The 19,192-nt window shown below is 39.7% G+C and overlaps 1 protein-coding gene across 1 annotated transcript; it reads left to right on the top strand.

Annotated features, from left to right (window-relative positions):
• Positions 1-3,063: 3,063 nt before the first annotated feature.
• SSR3 (signal sequence receptor subunit 3) lies at positions 3,064-12,373 on the top strand. The gene is made up of 5 exons (XM_063306523.1): positions 3,064-3,269; positions 6,222-6,348; positions 7,616-7,714; positions 8,724-8,855; positions 11,914-12,373. Exons 1-5 carry the CDS (start codon positions 3,128-3,130, stop codon positions 11,978-11,980), a joined length of 567 nt encoding a protein of 188 aa, XP_063162593.1. The 5' UTR covers positions 3,064-3,127; the 3' UTR covers positions 11,981-12,373.
• The last annotated feature ends 6,819 nt before the right edge of the window (positions 12,374-19,192 follow it).

Here is a 19,192-nt window from a genome sequence, read left to right on the forward strand (position 1 = left end):
TCTCTGACAGTTTTTCTGATACTGCCATTGACTTTGTTCTGTTGACCTTTCCTGTAACACTGCAACCACAATCAACCTGTTTTAACAACAAAGTTTTTGACAGCTGATGCCCCCAGCGAATCTCTCAAGCAGGGTCTTCTAGAATTTATTTTCATCAAACTGCTTCCAACATGGGTGTGCCCATGTTGTCACCAGACCTGAGCTTGACAGGAGAGAAACTTTATCCATAATTACATACATACATACATACAAGTATACAATTTGTCCACTAGATGGCCCTATAGTATTCCTTTCCTAAAATACTAAATACAGGTAGTCCTCACTTAAAGACAATAATTGGGACCAGCCTAAGTGACGCAGACATAAAGTGCGATATCACATGACTGCACTGCTTAGTGATCGCAGTTCCAGCACTTCGAGTTGCCATTTTTAAGTGAATCGCACGCCTCGTTAAGCATGACATCACGAGCTTGCTATTTGCAACCTCCCGCTGGCTTCCCCATTGACTTTGCTTGTCAGAAGCTGGCAGGGAAGGTCGCAAATGTTGATCACGTGACTGTGGGATGCTGCAACATCATAACTGTGAGCAGTCACCAAGTGCCCAGATTGCAATCAGGTGACTATGGGGATACTGCGACAGCCGCAACTACGAGGATTCATTGTAAGTACCACTTGTTCAGTGCCATCGTAACTTCGCATGGTCACTGAATGAGTGGTTGTTAAATGAGGACTACCTGTAATAAAAATATATTGTAGAATTAAAATCTATCTTCTTTATAAACGGACATTTCTTTTATAAAATTTGAGACTGAATATTATTTGGGAATTTGGGAGAATATTTACATATTGCCATGTTTATCAGGTAACTGTTTTTGCTACTGCAGGGATTCTCAAACCTTGTGATACTGGAACCCACTGTAATGTACTCTCACTTTTACACAATGGAAGCATAATCCCATTAACCCATGGGATTAATCTTTAGATAGATCTAAAGGATCTACTTTACTGTTTTACTGCTGCTACTAATCTCTTTCCTGATTTGGGGTTTCTTTTTTTTTTCTCCTCTACTTATCTATCTATCTATATCAGAACCACTGTGAGTTGGTGGAATGCAGGGAAGGTACAGAATAGTTGTCACTTTGTTAAAATTTAGGGAATCAAATTAACTTTTAATAAGTAACTTAAAATAGACTGTAAACAGGTTCCCCTAGTAATACAATCCTTGCCTTATATATATTCAATAATAAAATCATAATACGATTGTATTGTACAATTCAATAATACAATACAATACAATACAATACAATAATTCAGTAATACAATCCTTGCCTTATACATTCAATGTATATATAGTAGATTGGATTGGATTGGATTGGATTATTCTAGGTGCTGGCCTAGAAACCAGGAGACTGTGAGTTTAGGCCTCCTTTAGGCATGAAAGCCATCTGGGTGACTTTGGGCCAGTCACTCTCTCTCAGTCTGACCCACCTCACAGATTGTTGCTGTGGACAAAATAGGAGGCAGGAGTATTAGGTATGTTCGCTGACTTGAGTTATATATAAATAAGGAGGGATAAAAGAAACAACACAATAATAATAAATCTCTCACTCTGACAGATGGAAGTTTTCCTATGGCTAGGACTCTAAGCTTCCCTCTGACTCTTCCTTCCACCCACATCTCAAAACCCCTTTTTGCTTCAGTCCTCCCACCCCCCAAAAGATGGAGTTAAAACTGAAAAGAGGTATCCTAGGTTATCATCTTTAAGTGACAGTAGTAATACCAAATCTTCACACTTAGTAAACTGATCTATACATTTGTGTGACCTACCCATAAGTAACACCAATGATTAGGTTGGGCAAGAAATAATATGCCACTTTTAATAATTCCATTTTAATTTCTATGTCAAATAAACAAAAATAAACCCTTACCATTTTATAAAACAAATCAGTTTAAATAGAAACAAGGAAAACAAAACATTGAACGGAAAACCTTACTTTTCATGGAAGAGTACAGTAAGTTTCCTTACTGCATCCTTGCAATACAGCCCAAAGACAAAACACTGTCCTTACAGATATAGTTTCTAAATATATGTGTATGTGTATGTATATGTACACACACACACACACACCATTGACACTATTTTTAAACATGTATTTATTCAGATAAGCAGATGACTTGAGGCCAATGTACCTCACACAGCTCTGTAGTTGTGGGGAGAAATAGGAGAAGGGAGTGCTATGTGGGCTATCCTGAGCTCCTGAAATAACGGGGGGGGGGGGAGAGGAGGATATAATTCCAATAAATAAATAAATTTCTCGAAAGTGTGCTTGTTCTGGGCGGGGGGAGCCCTTTTGATTTCCAATCCCCTCCCGCCCTGTTCCAAGAACGAGTAGCCGTTTTCAAACCCGGGGCGTGCCTCTTCAGTAATACCTTCCTGAATCATCCCTCTCCTTCCCGCATCTCAGCGCCACCAGTACAGCGGCCTCTTTGACAGCAAGAGATGCATCGGCGGCTTTTAGCCCTACGGCCAAGAGCCTCCAGCAGGCTGCCCTCCTCTGCGCTAAACAACTACATGGGTGGCGCAAGGCCAGCCCCCTTCAAGACGCTCCCACGTGGAGCCCCGGAATGTCGCGGCTATTCCCACGAGGCTGCGGCTCAAGGCGGGATTTGAACCGGCCTCCTGCCACATCCGCGCCGCCCGCCCCGAGGAGAAGTGTGGCCCCGCCTCCCCGCAGCTCCGTTCACAAGCCCCACCCCTCAACCTTAATCGTAAGACACGTCAGCAAAGACCTGAGGACCCGGAAGTTTTATTAACTTGACCAAAGGCGTTCTTCCATCTCTCTCTATATTATATAGAGGGAGAGCTTTTTCCTTATTAGTTGCTTTTTCCATAACAGAAGCTGCGCTTTTCAGGAAAAAAAATAATCCTGTAAAGGAAAGAGGGTACAAAACTATCCGCTAACAAGGCGTAACATCGGAAGTACTTGTCGGCGGGCGGCCGGAAGAAGCCCCGCCTCTTGGGTCTGTGCGGCGTGTCCGCCTGTCGGGGAGTACGGTGGTCGTGGGGGGTCAGCGCCGTTCTGTCTTTGCGTTCGTTCCGGGAAGGAGAGCGGCAGCGGTGGCACCGATGGCTCCCAAGGGCGGCAGCGGCGGGGCTCGGCAGCAGTCGGAAGAGGAACTGCTTCTGCAGGATTTCAGCCGCAACCTCTCGGCCAAGTCCTCGGCGCTGTTCTTCGGCAACGCGTTCATCGTCTCGGCTATCCCGATATGTGAGTGAGGGGAAGGAGGATCACGCGTGGAAGGAGGATCACGTGGAAAGCCTCGCGTGGAGACAGCTGTCCCCAAGCTGGTTTCTGGGTGTGTTGGAGCTCCAACTCCCAGGCAGTATGAACTGGGAGAAGAGTTGCCCTCGAGGGACCCCCCCCTCCCCCAAAAAGCTAAGGGAAACTTGCATCTTTCCCGCTTTAGGTGCTTTTTGGAGTATGAAGCTCTAAGCTCTTGCAACTTCTGCTCCTCAGATATTAATAATGAAGGGTCAGGAAATTAGCGAGCATTGGCTGGATGGTGTGATTGAAAGGAGATGTTTGTGCTTTGCTTTAGAATCAGACCCTATTATTATGTTATTTAGAAGCACAAAAAAAAAGACAATGGCAGACGACTGTTCATAAAGAAAACTGCACTGAATTCTTGAGCTGAATTCAAGAATGTCTTTACCTTCTTTTGTGTATTGTTTATTTATTTTATTTATTGGATTTGTATAGCCTCCCATCTCACAGAAAAGTGACTCTGGGCAGCATACAACACTAAATTAAACAACCAATAAATATATAAAAACCATTATTAAAAACTATAAAAAACACAAAACCAGGAGAGGATGATGTTAGCCGCAGTAAGGGAGCCATTTCAAGATCTCCCTGGGACCCCCAGGCCTGAGGGACTTCCTGAACATTAACAGGGATGGAGCTAATCTCATTTCTGGGGGGGAGAAGATTCCATAAGATGGGTGCCATGGCAGAGAAGGCCTGCCTCCTGGGACCCGCCAAGTGTAAGTCCCTAGAACATGGGACCCGCAGCATGCCTTCTCTGCCATATCTGGCGGGACAGGCAGATACAATCGGGGAGAGGCGGTCTCTCAGATAACCTGGACCCATGCCATGGAGGGCTTTAAAAGTCAAAATCAGCACCTTGAATTGGACCAGGAAGCAAACTGGCAACCAATGCAGCTAGTGGAACAGAGGTGTAATGTGTGCCATTCTAGGGGCACACATAATTGCCTGTGCCGCTGCATTTTGTACCAGCTGAAGCTTCTGGATACTCTTCAAGGGCAGCCCCATGTAGAGTGCGTTATAGAAGTCCAACTGGGAGGTGACCAGGGCATGAATGACAGGGAGCAGAGCCCTCCGATCTAGGAATGGGCGCAACTGGCACACAACACAAAGCTGTGCAAAAGCAGCTAAAATTTATAAAGGTATGTTCAGGCAAATCAAGTATGTATGCTAATTGGCAGTGTTTTTCACTAGCCAGTCTGAAATACTGTTTTTTGGAGGTACTGATTGAAGTTGTGTGGGAGATGCTATTTATAAAATGAATAAATCTTCATTTATTCTTTATTTGAAGGGATTTGCTTATATTGGGATGCATGTGGCTTGGAAGTATTCTCCCAGCAGCTGTGTTTAAAGTGGAATAAATTCTGTCTTAAAGAAAGCAGGTCATGTAGTATGATGGAGTCTTTCAGAGATAGTGTTTTACCCCATTACGTCTGTAATGTTAATAGAAAGCTTTAGTTCATGTTCCTTCTGGTTTTGTAGGCCAATTGCCATAATAATTCCTGGTCATTGGCCATCAGCATTTGGAAGGATTTTCAGCCTGTTTAGGTGAGATGCTGTTATGAATACCATAATATATGGGAAGTAATTATATTTTTTCAGTTTAGTAGTATTTGAGAATAATACATTGGAAACATGGAAATATTACTTTTGTTCCATTAAGTATAATAGGGCTGTTGCATAGTTATTTCATGATTAACATTACATGGCATAGGTTGGTTTGAGCTTGGAATGTGCAAAATACTTCCCTTTAAATGATTTTGAGTGTGAAACAATGAAAATTTAGATTTCAGTCATTTTGGAAGTGTTTTTCACACTTGAAAAACAGCATTTCATACTTGAAAACTTGCTGTCTGAAAGCTTGAAACAGCCTGTTTTGTACTAAAGTGCAGTGTTTTATGAAGTTTCCTACTTAAAACTATTTGCATTGAAGCATTTTACACATTGCTAATTTGAGTCTAAAAAATAAAAGTGCAGTTGATAGCTAAATGTCTCTAAATATGAACAAACAATACAATATATGTGCATAAATGATCTAATGGACCAGTAGGTGGCATTTCTGCGGATTTCAGTTATTCACTGTAACTGTGTAGTTCCCTCCCCCCAGCATGCTCAGTTGGCTCTGTACAATGAATCAGTGATAATGTGGAAAATACAATGTATGATCCAAATCATCTGGGGAGATAGCATTGGCAGTCTACACTTGCATTATTGCTTCTTTAGTTTATGTGACTCTAAAACTGATTACTGGTTTAATACATACTAAATGAGCCAATTTACTATAATATGCAGTAACATTGCATTGCATTAGTTGTTACATTTTCAACTTCACATTTTCCTTTGCTTGTATTTCTCTCTTGCTGTTTAATCACTAGAGTACATACATGCTATGTTATGTAATTATAGGATAATGGTATAGAAAGTTTAATGGAATCACAATATTACACACATTCATCTCATTTTTCCTGTTTAAATTGGGTAGATTGAACAAGAAGAGTACATTTCAGATAGATACAGGTAGTCCTCGTTTAGTGATTGCCTCGTTTAGCAACCGTTCGGCAGTTAGGACAGTGATGAAAAAGTAACTTTAAGACTAGTCCTTGCATTTATGACCTTTGCAGGTCTGTAAAGCAAAGGAAAGCTGAAGTAAGATTTTATTTTATTTATTTCTCAAATTTTTGCTACCACCTGTCTCCCCCCCACAAGAGGGACTTTGATAATATGCACAGTCGCGGTTTCACTTAGCAACCACTTTGCTTAATGACAGAGCAGCCAGTCCCAATTGTGGTTGCCAAATGAGGACTGCTAGTAACTGTTTTATCAAAGCTAGCCAACAGGATGTGTTGTACATGCTAATAATCAAGTCATAACTATCTTTTAAATCTTCCTCCTTAGGGCTTTACTGGCGGATCTGGCACATGGACCTCTTTCAGTCTGCAGTCCTCTACAGTGTAATGACCCTTGTTAGCACCTATTTGGTTGCTTTTGCTTACAAGAATGTGAAGTTTGTTCTCAAGCACAAGTAGGTAGTAATACGGTTTCTCTAAAAATGTTCTAAACTGCAAAATATTCTGTCAGTTTTCTCCAGATGAATTTCTACTGGCTGTTAAAAACCATGGCATATTCAATGATAGATATTTTGCCTTGCATTTGGAAAGGTCTCTGAAGCTGCCCAGTCACAGAATTAGTGACAGCCATCAGCCTCACAGGCACTGGAATGGGAAGTTTTACAGTACTTAATTTTTCCATGGAAAAATACGTTTTGTACATTGATTAGTAATGCATTCCAGTTGCAAATGCAATATTTGATGCACTTGCAAAGTTTAAAATTTAATTGATATCTTTCATGTGATTGTCCTGTGTAAAGGAAATGTATATGCCACTGATCTGAATGCTTTTTTATGGAGAATGAAAATTTTCTATGGCCGTTACCTTAATTTTTTCTATTCAAAATTTTCTGGAAAATGCACATCACTAATAGTCATCAAGTATAATTTCCTTCACTTTTAAGGTAAAGGTAAAGGTTTCCCTTGACGTAAAGTCCAGTCGTGTCCGACTCTAGGGGGCGGTGCTCATCTCCGTTTCAAAGCCTTGGAGCCGGCGTTGTCCATAGGACACTTCCGGGTCATGTGGCCAGCATGACTCACGGAACGCCGTTACCTTCCCGCCGAAGCGGTACCAATTAATCTACTCACATTTGCATGTTTTCGAACTGCTAGGTGAGCAGGAGCTGGGACGAGCAACGGGAGCTCACCCCGCCGCGCGGTTTCGAACCGCCGACCTTCCGATCGACAGCTCAGCGGTTGGACCCGCTACCAGTTGAAGGTTTCCAGTTGGCATATACTTCTACTGCTTTTTAAGGATCCCAGCAACTCTGCCTGCATCTGTATAAAACTGAGCTGACTAATTGTAATAATGGCATTGCTGAGACTTTCACTTTATATGGCAGTGTGCCTATGGCATGTTCATCCATGGAGATGATTTTGTTGTTGTATAGAGAGGTATTTTAAAAAGTAGTTTGGCCTCCAAGGACCATAGGGGATGTCCAGTCACACAGTTATGTCAGGGTGAATAGGTTTGGGACTTCCTTTGGCCTTTTGGGGGGTGGACAGAGCTACTGTGGATAGTAGATTATACTTTGTGCACAAACCATATTGCCAGAGTTCAATCTGAGGTCCCTGGGCTGGGGGCTGTAAGTTGCCCAACCCTGCAGCATGAAATTGATAGTAAATGTTTATTTTATTTGACTGCTTTTATAAAAAGGTGGGATGTCAACGTTTTCTTTTTAGGGTAGCCCAGAAGCGGGAAGATGCTGTTTCCAAAGAAGTGACTCGCAAGCTTTCAGAAGCAGATAATAGGAAGATGTCACGAAAGGAGAAGGATGAGAGGTGATGTTCTGCCATTGTTCAGTCATACAGTGTTACTTGCTGAATAATTGGATGCTATTTCTCTCAAACAGAGTTCTAAAGCTGGAGGCTTCATTGGGGGTCAACATGTTAATTCTCACCATTTTATACCTTACTTGAGTTGGAATTGCAAATATTATGCTTGCTAATTTGGGGCATTATAATAGTAAACTCCGTGATCTAATGAAACAGTGGAAGTGAAGGGTCTGTTAAAGCTGAATATCCGTGAAACAGAGATTGGGGATTTTTGAGTTCCAAAACATAGTCATAGGTGAGAAAATCTACTTTGCTGATAATTAAAAATATCTCTTTTGACATGAAGCAGTGAATATGTCTGGATTGATGCACTTAATAATTGTCTCCTTTTGGGGGCTAAATCTGTTATTGTCTGAGATTAAATTTAAAGGGGTCTCTTGTTTTTTTTTATCTGGTACTTATCATTCAGTGTTATTTTATGTAATGTGCATTAGAAATGATTTCTAAAACATTTTAAAGCATTCTTAAAAATGCTTTGTTTTCTTCAATATTTTTTGGTATTCATTGGCTCTTGAGTGATCACTTTCTTTCAAAAGTAAGCTGCAGAATATTGCATTTTTTTTAAAAAAATAAGATTATTACATGCTTGTTTCAAAGATGGCCAGGGACTTAAATGGTTGGAAGCCAAATCCCCTTAAGACCCCGATCTGGAAAATGGCCTCTGATGCTCATCAGCTGTAATCAGACTGCTGGTGGCAAGCATGATGTAACAGGAGAAGTTGCGTTTTCATTGCGTGAAGGTGGCAGATGTGGAGAACCGGCTTTGCAATATCAATTCCAGTGACTTAAAATCCACAGAAAAACCACTAACTACAGTACATGGTATACTAAGTGGAAAAATATTTATCATGTTTTTTAAAAACTTCAGTTTGGAGGAAAAAATATAATTTTTTCAGTGCCAGAGTGCTACGATGTACGTCAGGATAACCATTTTTTTTTTTTTTTGGCTTTGCAGAATTTTGTGGAAGAAGAATGAAGTGGCAGACTATGAAGCAACAACCTTCTCTATCTTTTACAATAACACCCTCTTCCTCGTCCTGATCATCGTTGCTTCTTTTTTTGTGTTGAAGAACTTCAACCCCACCGTGTATCCTCTTTTAACAAAAGATAGGTCAAGTAGCTCTTTAAGGTATTTGCATAGATAAAGGGTTTCAAGCCAGTAATCTATATAACTCAGATATGGAAAGAACAGGGATGAATAAATTGTGATTACCATACCAAGATTCACCCTATCATAAAAGGCAAAAGGAAAATCTCTGCAACCCACCAGTGGAATCCTGAAATGATTCTTTACTGGCCAAAACAGCTTCTTCTAATTGTGTAACTCTTTGAAATTATAAATAATAGAACAACATGTATAGAGAGTATTGAAGTATTGCTTCGTTAGAATTAGGAATGTATAAAAAGTCTCAGATCTGAACCATTTTTAATTCAAAGTGCCCTATCTTGAACTTCAAACAGTTGTTTCAAACACAAAATGGGATGTTTCAACCCTTTTAGAAGTGTTTTGAGCTTGAAACATTTGCAGAATTATTGAAGTGCAGAACACTTGTTTCATGCATTTCAAATCTGAAATGGTCTGAATCCAAAATGAATTGTACACAAATAGTACCTTTCGATACCATCTCTACCTTGTCAGATAAAATTTGTTCTACATCTGTCATTTCTTCAATAACATCTTTTGACATAGTCTATCCATAGAAGCAGACATCATCACTCATATTGTTGAATTGTGGCTACACTATTTTCTGATTCCATTCTTCAAAAGTCTCCTTCAGTATTTTTATTGTCATAATGTTTTGCATCATCTTACAGGCCTGTATATCTTTCTTCTACCTAAAATCTTTGGTGCCCTCTGGTATCCAGTTTTTGAAATCATGAAATTAGTTATCTGTGTTATGTCTTGTAAAAACCAAACCAGGATCTATTTCTTATGAGAAGCTGTTTGTACTTTTTAATTAATTCCAAAATCTTATTGTAAAAGTTTCAGTATTCCAGTTTTATCTGGACCCTTAGTCCGTTCATAAGATCAAAATCGTATTTAGCTTTTTGCTGTTTGTTTAAGATTCCTTAAACTCTTAAGCTTACGATTAAAATTTTCTTTCATTCAGAATTGAAGGCAGACTCACCCAGCATTTTCAAACCTGATGTTCTGAAGGTCTCTAATAGCTTAGAAGTAGTTAATGAGCAATTTCTGAAAGTGATTAGAAAGTGAGGTTTGCGAGCTTAGTGTCCTTTAAAAGGCTCTGCTGTGGTTGTGAGCAGATGGCTGATCCTGTTGTCGCCCGGTACTCAAACCCGCAGAAAACCACTGTCCTGCGTTCTCCTTGCGAGGATCAGCCATCCAGAACACATGTGGGCGATCTTCCATCCTCTCCTTATTTGCAGAGGTTCCAAGGAACCAATATACTCACTGGTTCCTTGTTTACAATCTTAACCAAATAATGTGTTTGCAGCAATTTCTTGCTTTACAGATTGTAAATGTCTGTCTGCATGATACCAAGAGAAAATCTCTTTTCTTGTCTGCATTATTACAATCTCTGTTATCTGAGAGATGTATAATGAATGCACTTCGTTACCTTTAATCAGTCTCATAACAGTAGAATGTATGATTCAGTCAAAATTATATACTCCCCAGTTCCTTGGTCTCTGCCCTGGCTGTTGGTTCCACTTTCACAGAGCTGTCTTTGGTTCGCCATACCCACCCACCCCGGGAAGCCGGAAAAAAAGCCTTAAAATTAATGTGTAGTTTTCTGGAAACATTTCTTTCTTTTTGTAGCCAGCATCAATTAAGTTGATAAACTTGGAAGAGAAGGTAAAGGGAATGCTTAATCAAATTTGCAAATGACACAGAATTGGATCTGATATTTATTACTTTAAGTGATAATATTCAAAATGATTCTGATAGGTTAGAGCAATGGGCTAAAAGTAAAATAATGAAATTTAACAGTATCAAATATTTAGTTCTTCAGGAAGGAGACTAAAATGAAAGCACAAGTATAGGAAGGGATTCCTGGTTTGGCAATAGTACTTGTGAAAACATTAGTGTGGAATAGTAATAGATTGCAAGTTAAATATGAGTAAATAGTATGATTTGGCTTCAGGAAGACAGGAAGGAAAATAGCCACTCCTGGGGATGGCTGGCTCCCTAGAATGGCCCTGGAATGGTCCTTTATACTCACGGACTGATAGAGAACCTTCAGCCGTCTGGATTTTATCACATTTTTATTCTTATTGTTTATTTACATTTGTATTTATCATATTTATAGTTGTATTGAATTTTAACTTTGTTTTTGTTGTAAACTGCCCAGAGTCCCTCCTTTGGTGGGGAGATAGGCAGTGATAAAATTTGATAAATAAAATAAATAATAATAAATGTGATCTTAGGTCACATCAATAGGAATATAATTTCCCAATCACAGAAAGTAACTGTTCCCTTATTTTCATTTTGATTACACTGCTCCTTGAGTATTGTGTTGAGTTCTGGCCCTCAAAATTTAAGAAGAGTTCAGAATAGATAATAGAGAATGATCAAGGAACTAGAAACTAAGTCCTGTGAAGAGAGAGTGAAGGAGCTGGGTGACTTTAGCAAAAGCAATGGGGAAAAGATATAATTGCAATCTTTAAATGACAGGTTATCACATAGAAGAACTTGGAGAGGATGTCACATAGCAGAAAGTCAAGACCTGTTTTCTCTCATTCTGGAATGTAGGACAGTGAATAATGGATTTTAAATTACAGGAAGAGAGGTTCAGTTGTCCTGGAACCAATTACCCACAGGGGCGGTGGGCAGTCTTACATTGAATGTTTTCAAGCATAGGCTAGACAACCATCTCTCATGTGTTCATTTTGATTACTACACCAAGCAGAGGGTTGGACTCAATGGCCTACGTGGGCCCTTTGAACTCTGTGATTCCTTGATGAGGTGCCATCTCACTGCTAAAGGAAATTGTTGGTTGTTTCCGAGTTCCTTGATTTCTTGCATTTCACATAGGATGGATAGTATTCACATGTTTATGTGTACTTTGGGGCTGTCTGTTGCAGAGTTCTTTTGTAAGACATTTGTTTGCATTTGCTGCAGGAAGGAATCTTGGTAGGCATATTTACCATGTTAGTAAAATTTTCCTTGACTACTGCTTTTTCAGGAATTACATCCTCTCCATCAGTGTTTCATCTGGACTGATTGCTTTATTATCTACAGGCTCAAAGTAGATAGAATTGTTCGAGTAAATTAATTCAACCCTGTCATACCCAACCAGAAGAAGGTGGAATTGCCATTTTTTGTAGATTGGTCTTTTCCTCCTTCTTCTTCTTTGTTTTTTGAAAAGATGGGATAAGAACGGGGAACAGTTTTATTATAAAATATGAAGATGAGGCATTCTAATTTAGGCTTGCAATATGCTTATTCAAAATACTTTTGACCATTTTGGGGGATATAGGAATTCACCTGTATCGAGAAGTTCTTAAACTGCATCTGGAATTCTTGATCAGAAGTTTTTGTTATTTGTATTCTTTGTTACTAAAAAAAAAAAAGCTTTGTTTGCTACAAACAGTGATTGTATGCCTCAGCATTTTGTAACTACACTTTAATAAAGCGTTTAAAAAGGATTTTGTTTTTTGTTTTGTAATAGAGTAAATTTGTTGATATGTTTTCCCTTCTCCAGTGAAACTTTATACCTGATCGTTTGGAAGTAATTCTCACTTTGTTCAAATTGGCTTCACCCTCTAAGTGATTGGAAGACTATAATTGTCAAATGCAATCCTACAAAGATGAGTTTAGCAGAAAGATGCAATGGTTTAGTAAGGTTTATTCCTTACTCAGTTACAACATACTTGTTGGGAAACACATGTGGGATGATATTACTGTGCTCATGTCCTGGTTGTAGGTTCTTTTTGGTGTCTGACTGGCTAGTGTGGAAACAGAGTGCTGACCTAAGTAGGCTTTTGATCCAGTATATTCTTTGGGGTTTTAATTATAGTTGTAGGTTGACTCAATTTGCTGGTAAGCTGTGTTAACTTCATGGCCTTCAAAACTGATGTGAAACTCCTTGAAACTAATCTTGTTTTGCTAAGTCAAGCCTATTAATCACAGTGCTAAAAGAAATATTTAAGTTTTTAGTATTTATATTAAAAGATAACTCCTAGGTGGTAAAATAAGTGCAATTAGTTTAAATGTTCTAGTTTATCCTGCATATCCCTTTTAATGGAACTGCATACGACTCTAAGGTGATCAGTTAAATTATTCTGTAGACCACAGCAGTCCATGGGAGCTTGACTATTAACACACATTGTAGTTCTTAAGTTCTCATGAGAGACTGCCGCTTTTGCTTCAATAGACTATTAATAGCTTTTACTCTGGAAACTGACATTTTAAAGCAAGATCAGCTGTCTGTAATTGTTTAAAGTGCTAAATAATATAATATGCTCTTCATATTATAACAAACAAACAAGGAATGAAAATGTAGCATTGAGAAAGTATTCACTTAATAGAAGATTCAATTAAAGAGAATTATGTTTGCCTGCCACTGGAGACAATGCATACTTGCTGGCATTTTTGCAGCATAGTAGATGATGGGCTAAAAACTTACCTATGTAGGATAAATGTAGGAGCAGCAGCAATCAAAATGAAAATTGGCACATGAAACAGTGCTCTAGTACTGTAATTCTCAGCACAGAATTTACACTATTTAATGCGTAGTGATAATTTTCAAACATTGGGGCATGTAATACTGGAATGCATGCATCTGTGAAGGTGTAATGTAAGACAATTTTTTTAAGGTGGTGGCAGGAAAGGGGAAAGTTTTCACTAAGTGGAGAGAGGAAGACTGTTTAGTGCTTGATAATAGGGAATATTCTAATTAGGAGGTACATGAAGGGATGGGGATAACTTGGGCGGACTAAAAGGGGGAATGTGAGAGAAAAGTAGTGAAGACAGATGAATATGGATTGCAGGAGAACTCACTTGGCCAATTGTGAAGCTGGACAAGACTGGAAGGCAGATGAACAGGGTTCATATAATCATGCTGTGTTAGGAAATCTCATACAATGGAAGCAGTAGCAAGACAGCAACAGTATGGTATACTTTGTGTGGAGCTGTGGAGCATAGATGTGGGCTGTGGGCTCCATCTAGTGGTCTCCAGTTATTTGATGATCAATGGAGGACTTGCACGTGCTGGCAGTGGAGGTAGAGAGCTGTTAGGCTGACTGCCATTGGAACTCTGCCTGCTGTCCAAAAGGTATGAAATAGCCTGGACTCATCTGACTGGGAAAAAGAAAAAGCCATGATGGATAGAGTTGGAATAGTGGAAGAAGAGTGAGCTGAGATCAGGTTAGAGAATTTTATTAGGACATGAGTGCAAGGATTGTAGGGGAGAGTGAAGAAGCATTGAGGGAATTGGAAAGTTAGGTTGAAGGAGAAAAAACTCTTCCCCTGAGTGGCAGATGAGATGCTGAGTTGAGGGTTCCCTGGAGTAAGGGAATGGGGTGGTGGAGGCCACTAAAATGCCTTGTCTAGAGGAGAATAGGGAAAGACAGATCAAGGAGATTTGATAAAAAGTGGGTGGTAGGAAGTGAAGAGTGAGAGTTGAGACCATGTGGAGATTCTGTAGGAAATGTTGCAGGGATTCAATTCAGTGGGGGAGGATGAGGACTATAGGGAAGAGGGGATCATGGTAGTAGCAGGCAGAGAGTAATACAGTGGGAGGAGTAGGGAAAGCTGCCAGAGAGAAAAGGAGATTGTCAATCTATGGTCAATCTCTCCTCGCCCTTTTCTCATCTCAGGAGCTGGGTTACCAAACTGCAAAGCAAGAGTGAGGATGGGGCCTGAGATATGCTCACTTGGATTCAGGTGTTGCAGCAGCCTCAGATACAAGGTAGGCGGCGGCAGAGGAGTGGTGCTTATGCATCAGGAGATAATACAGGTTAATAGAACTGGATGGTTCCTAGAAACTCTGCTCCACAGATGGCCAGATGTGAAGCACTACGCATGTGTTGGGATCAAAGAGACAAACGGGATGTTTCTGTTGTAGCGTCACTACAATGATTGAGCTGCTCAGTCTCACTTTGTAATTGGCAGTTAAATACACCCAGGAGGTAGTGCTGGGTGATTTCAATGTCATTTCTGTGGGTGGGATATGAGGGGGCTCAGGATTTCATGAGTGCTATGAGAATCATGAGCTTGTCCAGTGTGGTGGGGATTATAAGAACTAGTTCCTTGTCATGGACAAATCACTTTCTGATAACCATTGTTAACTGGAGCCCCAGCTCTCTGCAGGTAAGCAGGACCAGTAACTTCTCAGCCCTTATTGCGTTTGTGGCATGCCATCCTGTGTCTCTTTTTAAATTGCCTTGGATCCTGTTGTTGGGCTGGAAGAAATACTGTGTGGCTGCTGTGACATTAACAGCATTTTCTTGATAAAATCACTGGAATTGGAAGCTGGCTAGACAGACTACGAAGAGGTTGTAGGACTGTTTTGTGGATCCTGAGGAAGGGGGCAGAGTCCTTGGTGAGATGAGCTATGCTGCCTACTGGCTGTTTCCCTGTACCATCTGCCTAGTGCGAGCTGCCAGGACAGGACAAAGGGTGTGGGTCCAGGCAATGGTTAATGCCTCGCTATAGAGGGGATGGGATGGATCCCTGAAGAGGGATCTAGCGCATTTCCTCCTCGAGCGGCCCCACTTGGGCCTGCTGTACTGGACAACTATTGCCCACTCTCCAACCCTGGAGTTGGAGGGTTTGCAAGTAATCAGTTTGGGATCTGGTTATTTGCAAATCTTTGCTCCAAGCAGAATCTGCCTACCTAAGGGATACCAGAAGAGACAACTGAGGATCCCCCTCTTCCTGAGATATGGTAAGATGGGACTTAGAGATGTACATTCTCTACCAGAGCTACCCTCCTGTGAGGAGGAAAGTAAGTTACCCCAGAAATAAGATCTCTACCCACACTTTTAACATTCTGAAACCTTGTTAAGATCTGGCTGTTTTGAAGGACTTGAAGAGCGAAAGGAAGATAGTATTGGGATGTGCAATGGCAATGGTTACTATTATTAAATATTACATATTTTATTGATATTTATTTTGTTATTGATATTATATGCACTAGCTTTTGCAAGCCACAGATTCTATTGACTGAAGTAGCATAAAAACATACTAAAATTTCAGATTTGCAGAAATCTGCTAAAATTCATACTTTACTAGGGGCATTAAACTCTCTGCATGTACCTATGCATTACAGGTGTGCAGTATTCAAATCCAGAGTGGGCACCCTTTCTGTTGGCTCCTCCTTAAAGAAGCCATGACTTTTTCTGGGTTTGAACAGTAGCTGCACAGGTTTGAGGTAAGGAAGAGTTCTGGAGGCGGTGGCACATGGTGGAAGTTGCCCGCACTGGATCCAAAGCCCCCTTGCTTTTTCAGATCCAATGCCACACACATCAAAATTGTATTATCTTACCGGGAGAAATGCTGATGAATAAATGTCTCATTATGAAGTAGCACATAATTTTAAATTAGCATCTTGGGGCTCTTGGAGAAATAGTTTGTTTTTATTTTGCAACGTACACCTTCTTAAATGGAAAAAAATAATTTTGAAGTAATACATTAAAACAGCACTTAATTCTCAGAATGTTTCCCTTTCCTGCTCAAAAATCAATAGATCCAGTCATATATTCAGGGCACAAAATGCCTTTATTGTGTCCAAGCTGAAGTAGAAAGCAGCTCCTAGTATACAGCAATTGAATTCCTTTACATAGCATACTGAAGTAAATAGACACATTAAAAGGGAGGGAATCCGTTCTTTAAAATCCTAGGAGCTTCCATAGTTAAGTTTGTTTACAGGATTGCCATATGAAATTTCAAACAAGAGGAACATGCTGGATGTAGAGGTTGTGGTTTAAAAACTTCAGAAAAGTATATTCAGGTGTTCCTTGCCCTAATCCAGACAAGCGTCACAGAAGTGCTCTTCTTTCCATTTTAGGGAACTAGACACATCTTCGTTAAAGAATGTCATTATAGCCTATTGGTTCCACTGAAATGAACAGACAATGCTGTTCTAGGTTGGGAAGATCTGTACTAAAACTCAGCCACCTGGACCACATGAGTGGTGTTGGATAAATGTGCAAAAGCATGTATCTTCTGCACAAATGGGAACTGGAAGGCTTTGATCTGCATGAAAGTGGTTTGGAGGATACAGATCACTTGACTATAAGATTCTGGCTGCAAAAGGAAATAATGTCAATTTGTATGGCAGGGAACCTAAAATAAGATCACTAATAATATTCAGTAGCAGAAAATGGGAATATGCAATACATACTAGATTTTCAGCATTTTAAAGCCCTGGAGTAGTTTGGATCTTGGCCATAAATTGCAGCCCTATAAATATTTAGCAAGGGGCAATTCCCACTGGACCTTTTAAATGTATTTAAAAATTGCACAGGATTGCACCATTAGAACATATTCCGGCAATGCAAGATCATTTTCATACGGAGTAGAAAAATGGTACTCTCTAGCCAAAGACTTAACAACCCTGAGAAACCCCTTAAGTGCATGCAGTTTTATTCTGTTAGAACAAGGGTCCTCAGCTGTCACAGTAGGTCGTCATAGCCCATGGGAAAACTGGCTTTTTCTGGGATGTGATGTGCACAAAATAAAGATACATTGGTAGTGTTCAGTCCCCATGGTGTTAAAGGACAGATCCAAGTATCTGTAGCCAACAAAAGCAAAATACAGAAGAAAAAAATGCAAGTGTGGTGAAGAGCTTGAAATCACACAATTCTGAGGCCCAAATACTCGTCTTCCTGAAGTACCAGGCTAATTTTGGACTTAAAATCTTACCCAGATTGGGCCTTGAATGGGGGACCACCTGGTGATCCAGGCTGCAGAGATTTCCTACCATTTCCTTCCTTACAATTGCCAAGAGAATTGCATGGTTGTGTCCATTTGAAGTATCTTTCATTGAATGGAAACCTGTAAATAAAGCCTGGCAAGTGTGACAGAACAGAAAGACTCCTTTGATGCATACGGATGCCCATGCCCTGTTCGTACAAATTCTCAGCATGTGGTGCCCTCATTTCTCAGTTTGCTTTTGCTAGCTTTTAGCCACATGGTTGCAACAGGGTAACTATGTGCAAATAAAAACAGCAGCGTTTAGTATGCTGCAACAAATGCTCGCATAGAGTCTGCACCAAGTTTTACAGTGCAGCCCTGGCATTCATTGTCCTGGCTTAAAACTTGGCCGTTTTTACTATGCAGATGCAAAGGATGACTGAAAACTCAGAGCAATTACCCAATGCTGCAATAATAATAATCACAGATGCAATTTAGAAATGGAATGGGGGAGGGAAGGGAATTGAGCAGACAAAAATCTGAGGATTTCATTGAACTATGATAAAGTACGCTCATCTACACGGCTATCAGAAAATTATACAGCTCTACACACTATATACATTTATTATGCAGTTGCCTACACGTTGCCAAAAAGATTTTAATAAAAGAACATTTAACTACAGGATTTCAATTTCCATTTCTGTAGCAACAATAAATTTTCTCCTAATTTCCCTGGCTAAGTGTTCTTCAATGAACATCTTCCAGTAATTTCCAGGTATCTATTCACTTCAGTGCTTACATTTGAGAAAGCAACTTGGCTTTTAAAAAAAAATGCATTACAATCCAGCCAAAATCACTTTAAACTTACGTTATTTCAGTGGGATCGTAAAGCACTGTGCTTCAAGCAAAAAAGCTCTCAGAATGCCAGAATGGCTTATATATGATCAATAAAAACAAGTCCTGCCTGCAGGTTTACAGTCTAAATCTTGCTTATAGGTGCTTGGCTGGAACATACATAAGGGTTTTGGGGTTTTTTTTTGTTATAAATGGCAAACATAAATGCCAATCTCTAAATCCTCAATTGTTTTTTCTGTCTTTAATAGTAAGCCCTTCTTTCAGCCAAAACCCAAACTAGACAGTTTATCTAAAAATCAATTCTATTTAAAAAATGCAAATGGAAAAACTTTGAACTTACATATTCTTAAGATAGCTTGAAGAATCTGTATACCTGAAATTGTCTAAGCTTTCATCTGTATCTGGCTTTTTGTTTATTGAAAAAATATATCTATACATCCTTCTTTTTATTTTCAAGTACCTAAGGCTTAGAAATCTTTGATTCTTTACATTTATATTTTCACTGCATAAATAGGAAGAAAGAAAGGTAAGACTCAGTGGGGCTACAATCTGTTAGGAAAATCCTGCACAAATCCCAATGAATTGAATGCTTCTGCATTTTTTGTACTTTTCATTCCTTAGAGTCAGATTGATTTGAGTCAAGATTAAATCCAAACTCTTAAGATTTGATTTTTTAAAAAAGAGTAAGACAATTTTAGTTGTTTAGATAGATCAGCTGTGTTTCTGAATTTTGGTAGAACATTCCACCT

Source organism: Candoia aspera, chromosome 6 (genome assembly GCF_035149785.1).
Source record: "Candoia aspera isolate rCanAsp1 chromosome 6, rCanAsp1.hap2, whole genome shotgun sequence".
NCBI classification, from domain to species: domain Eukaryota; kingdom Metazoa; phylum Chordata; class Lepidosauria; order Squamata; family Boidae; genus Candoia; species Candoia aspera.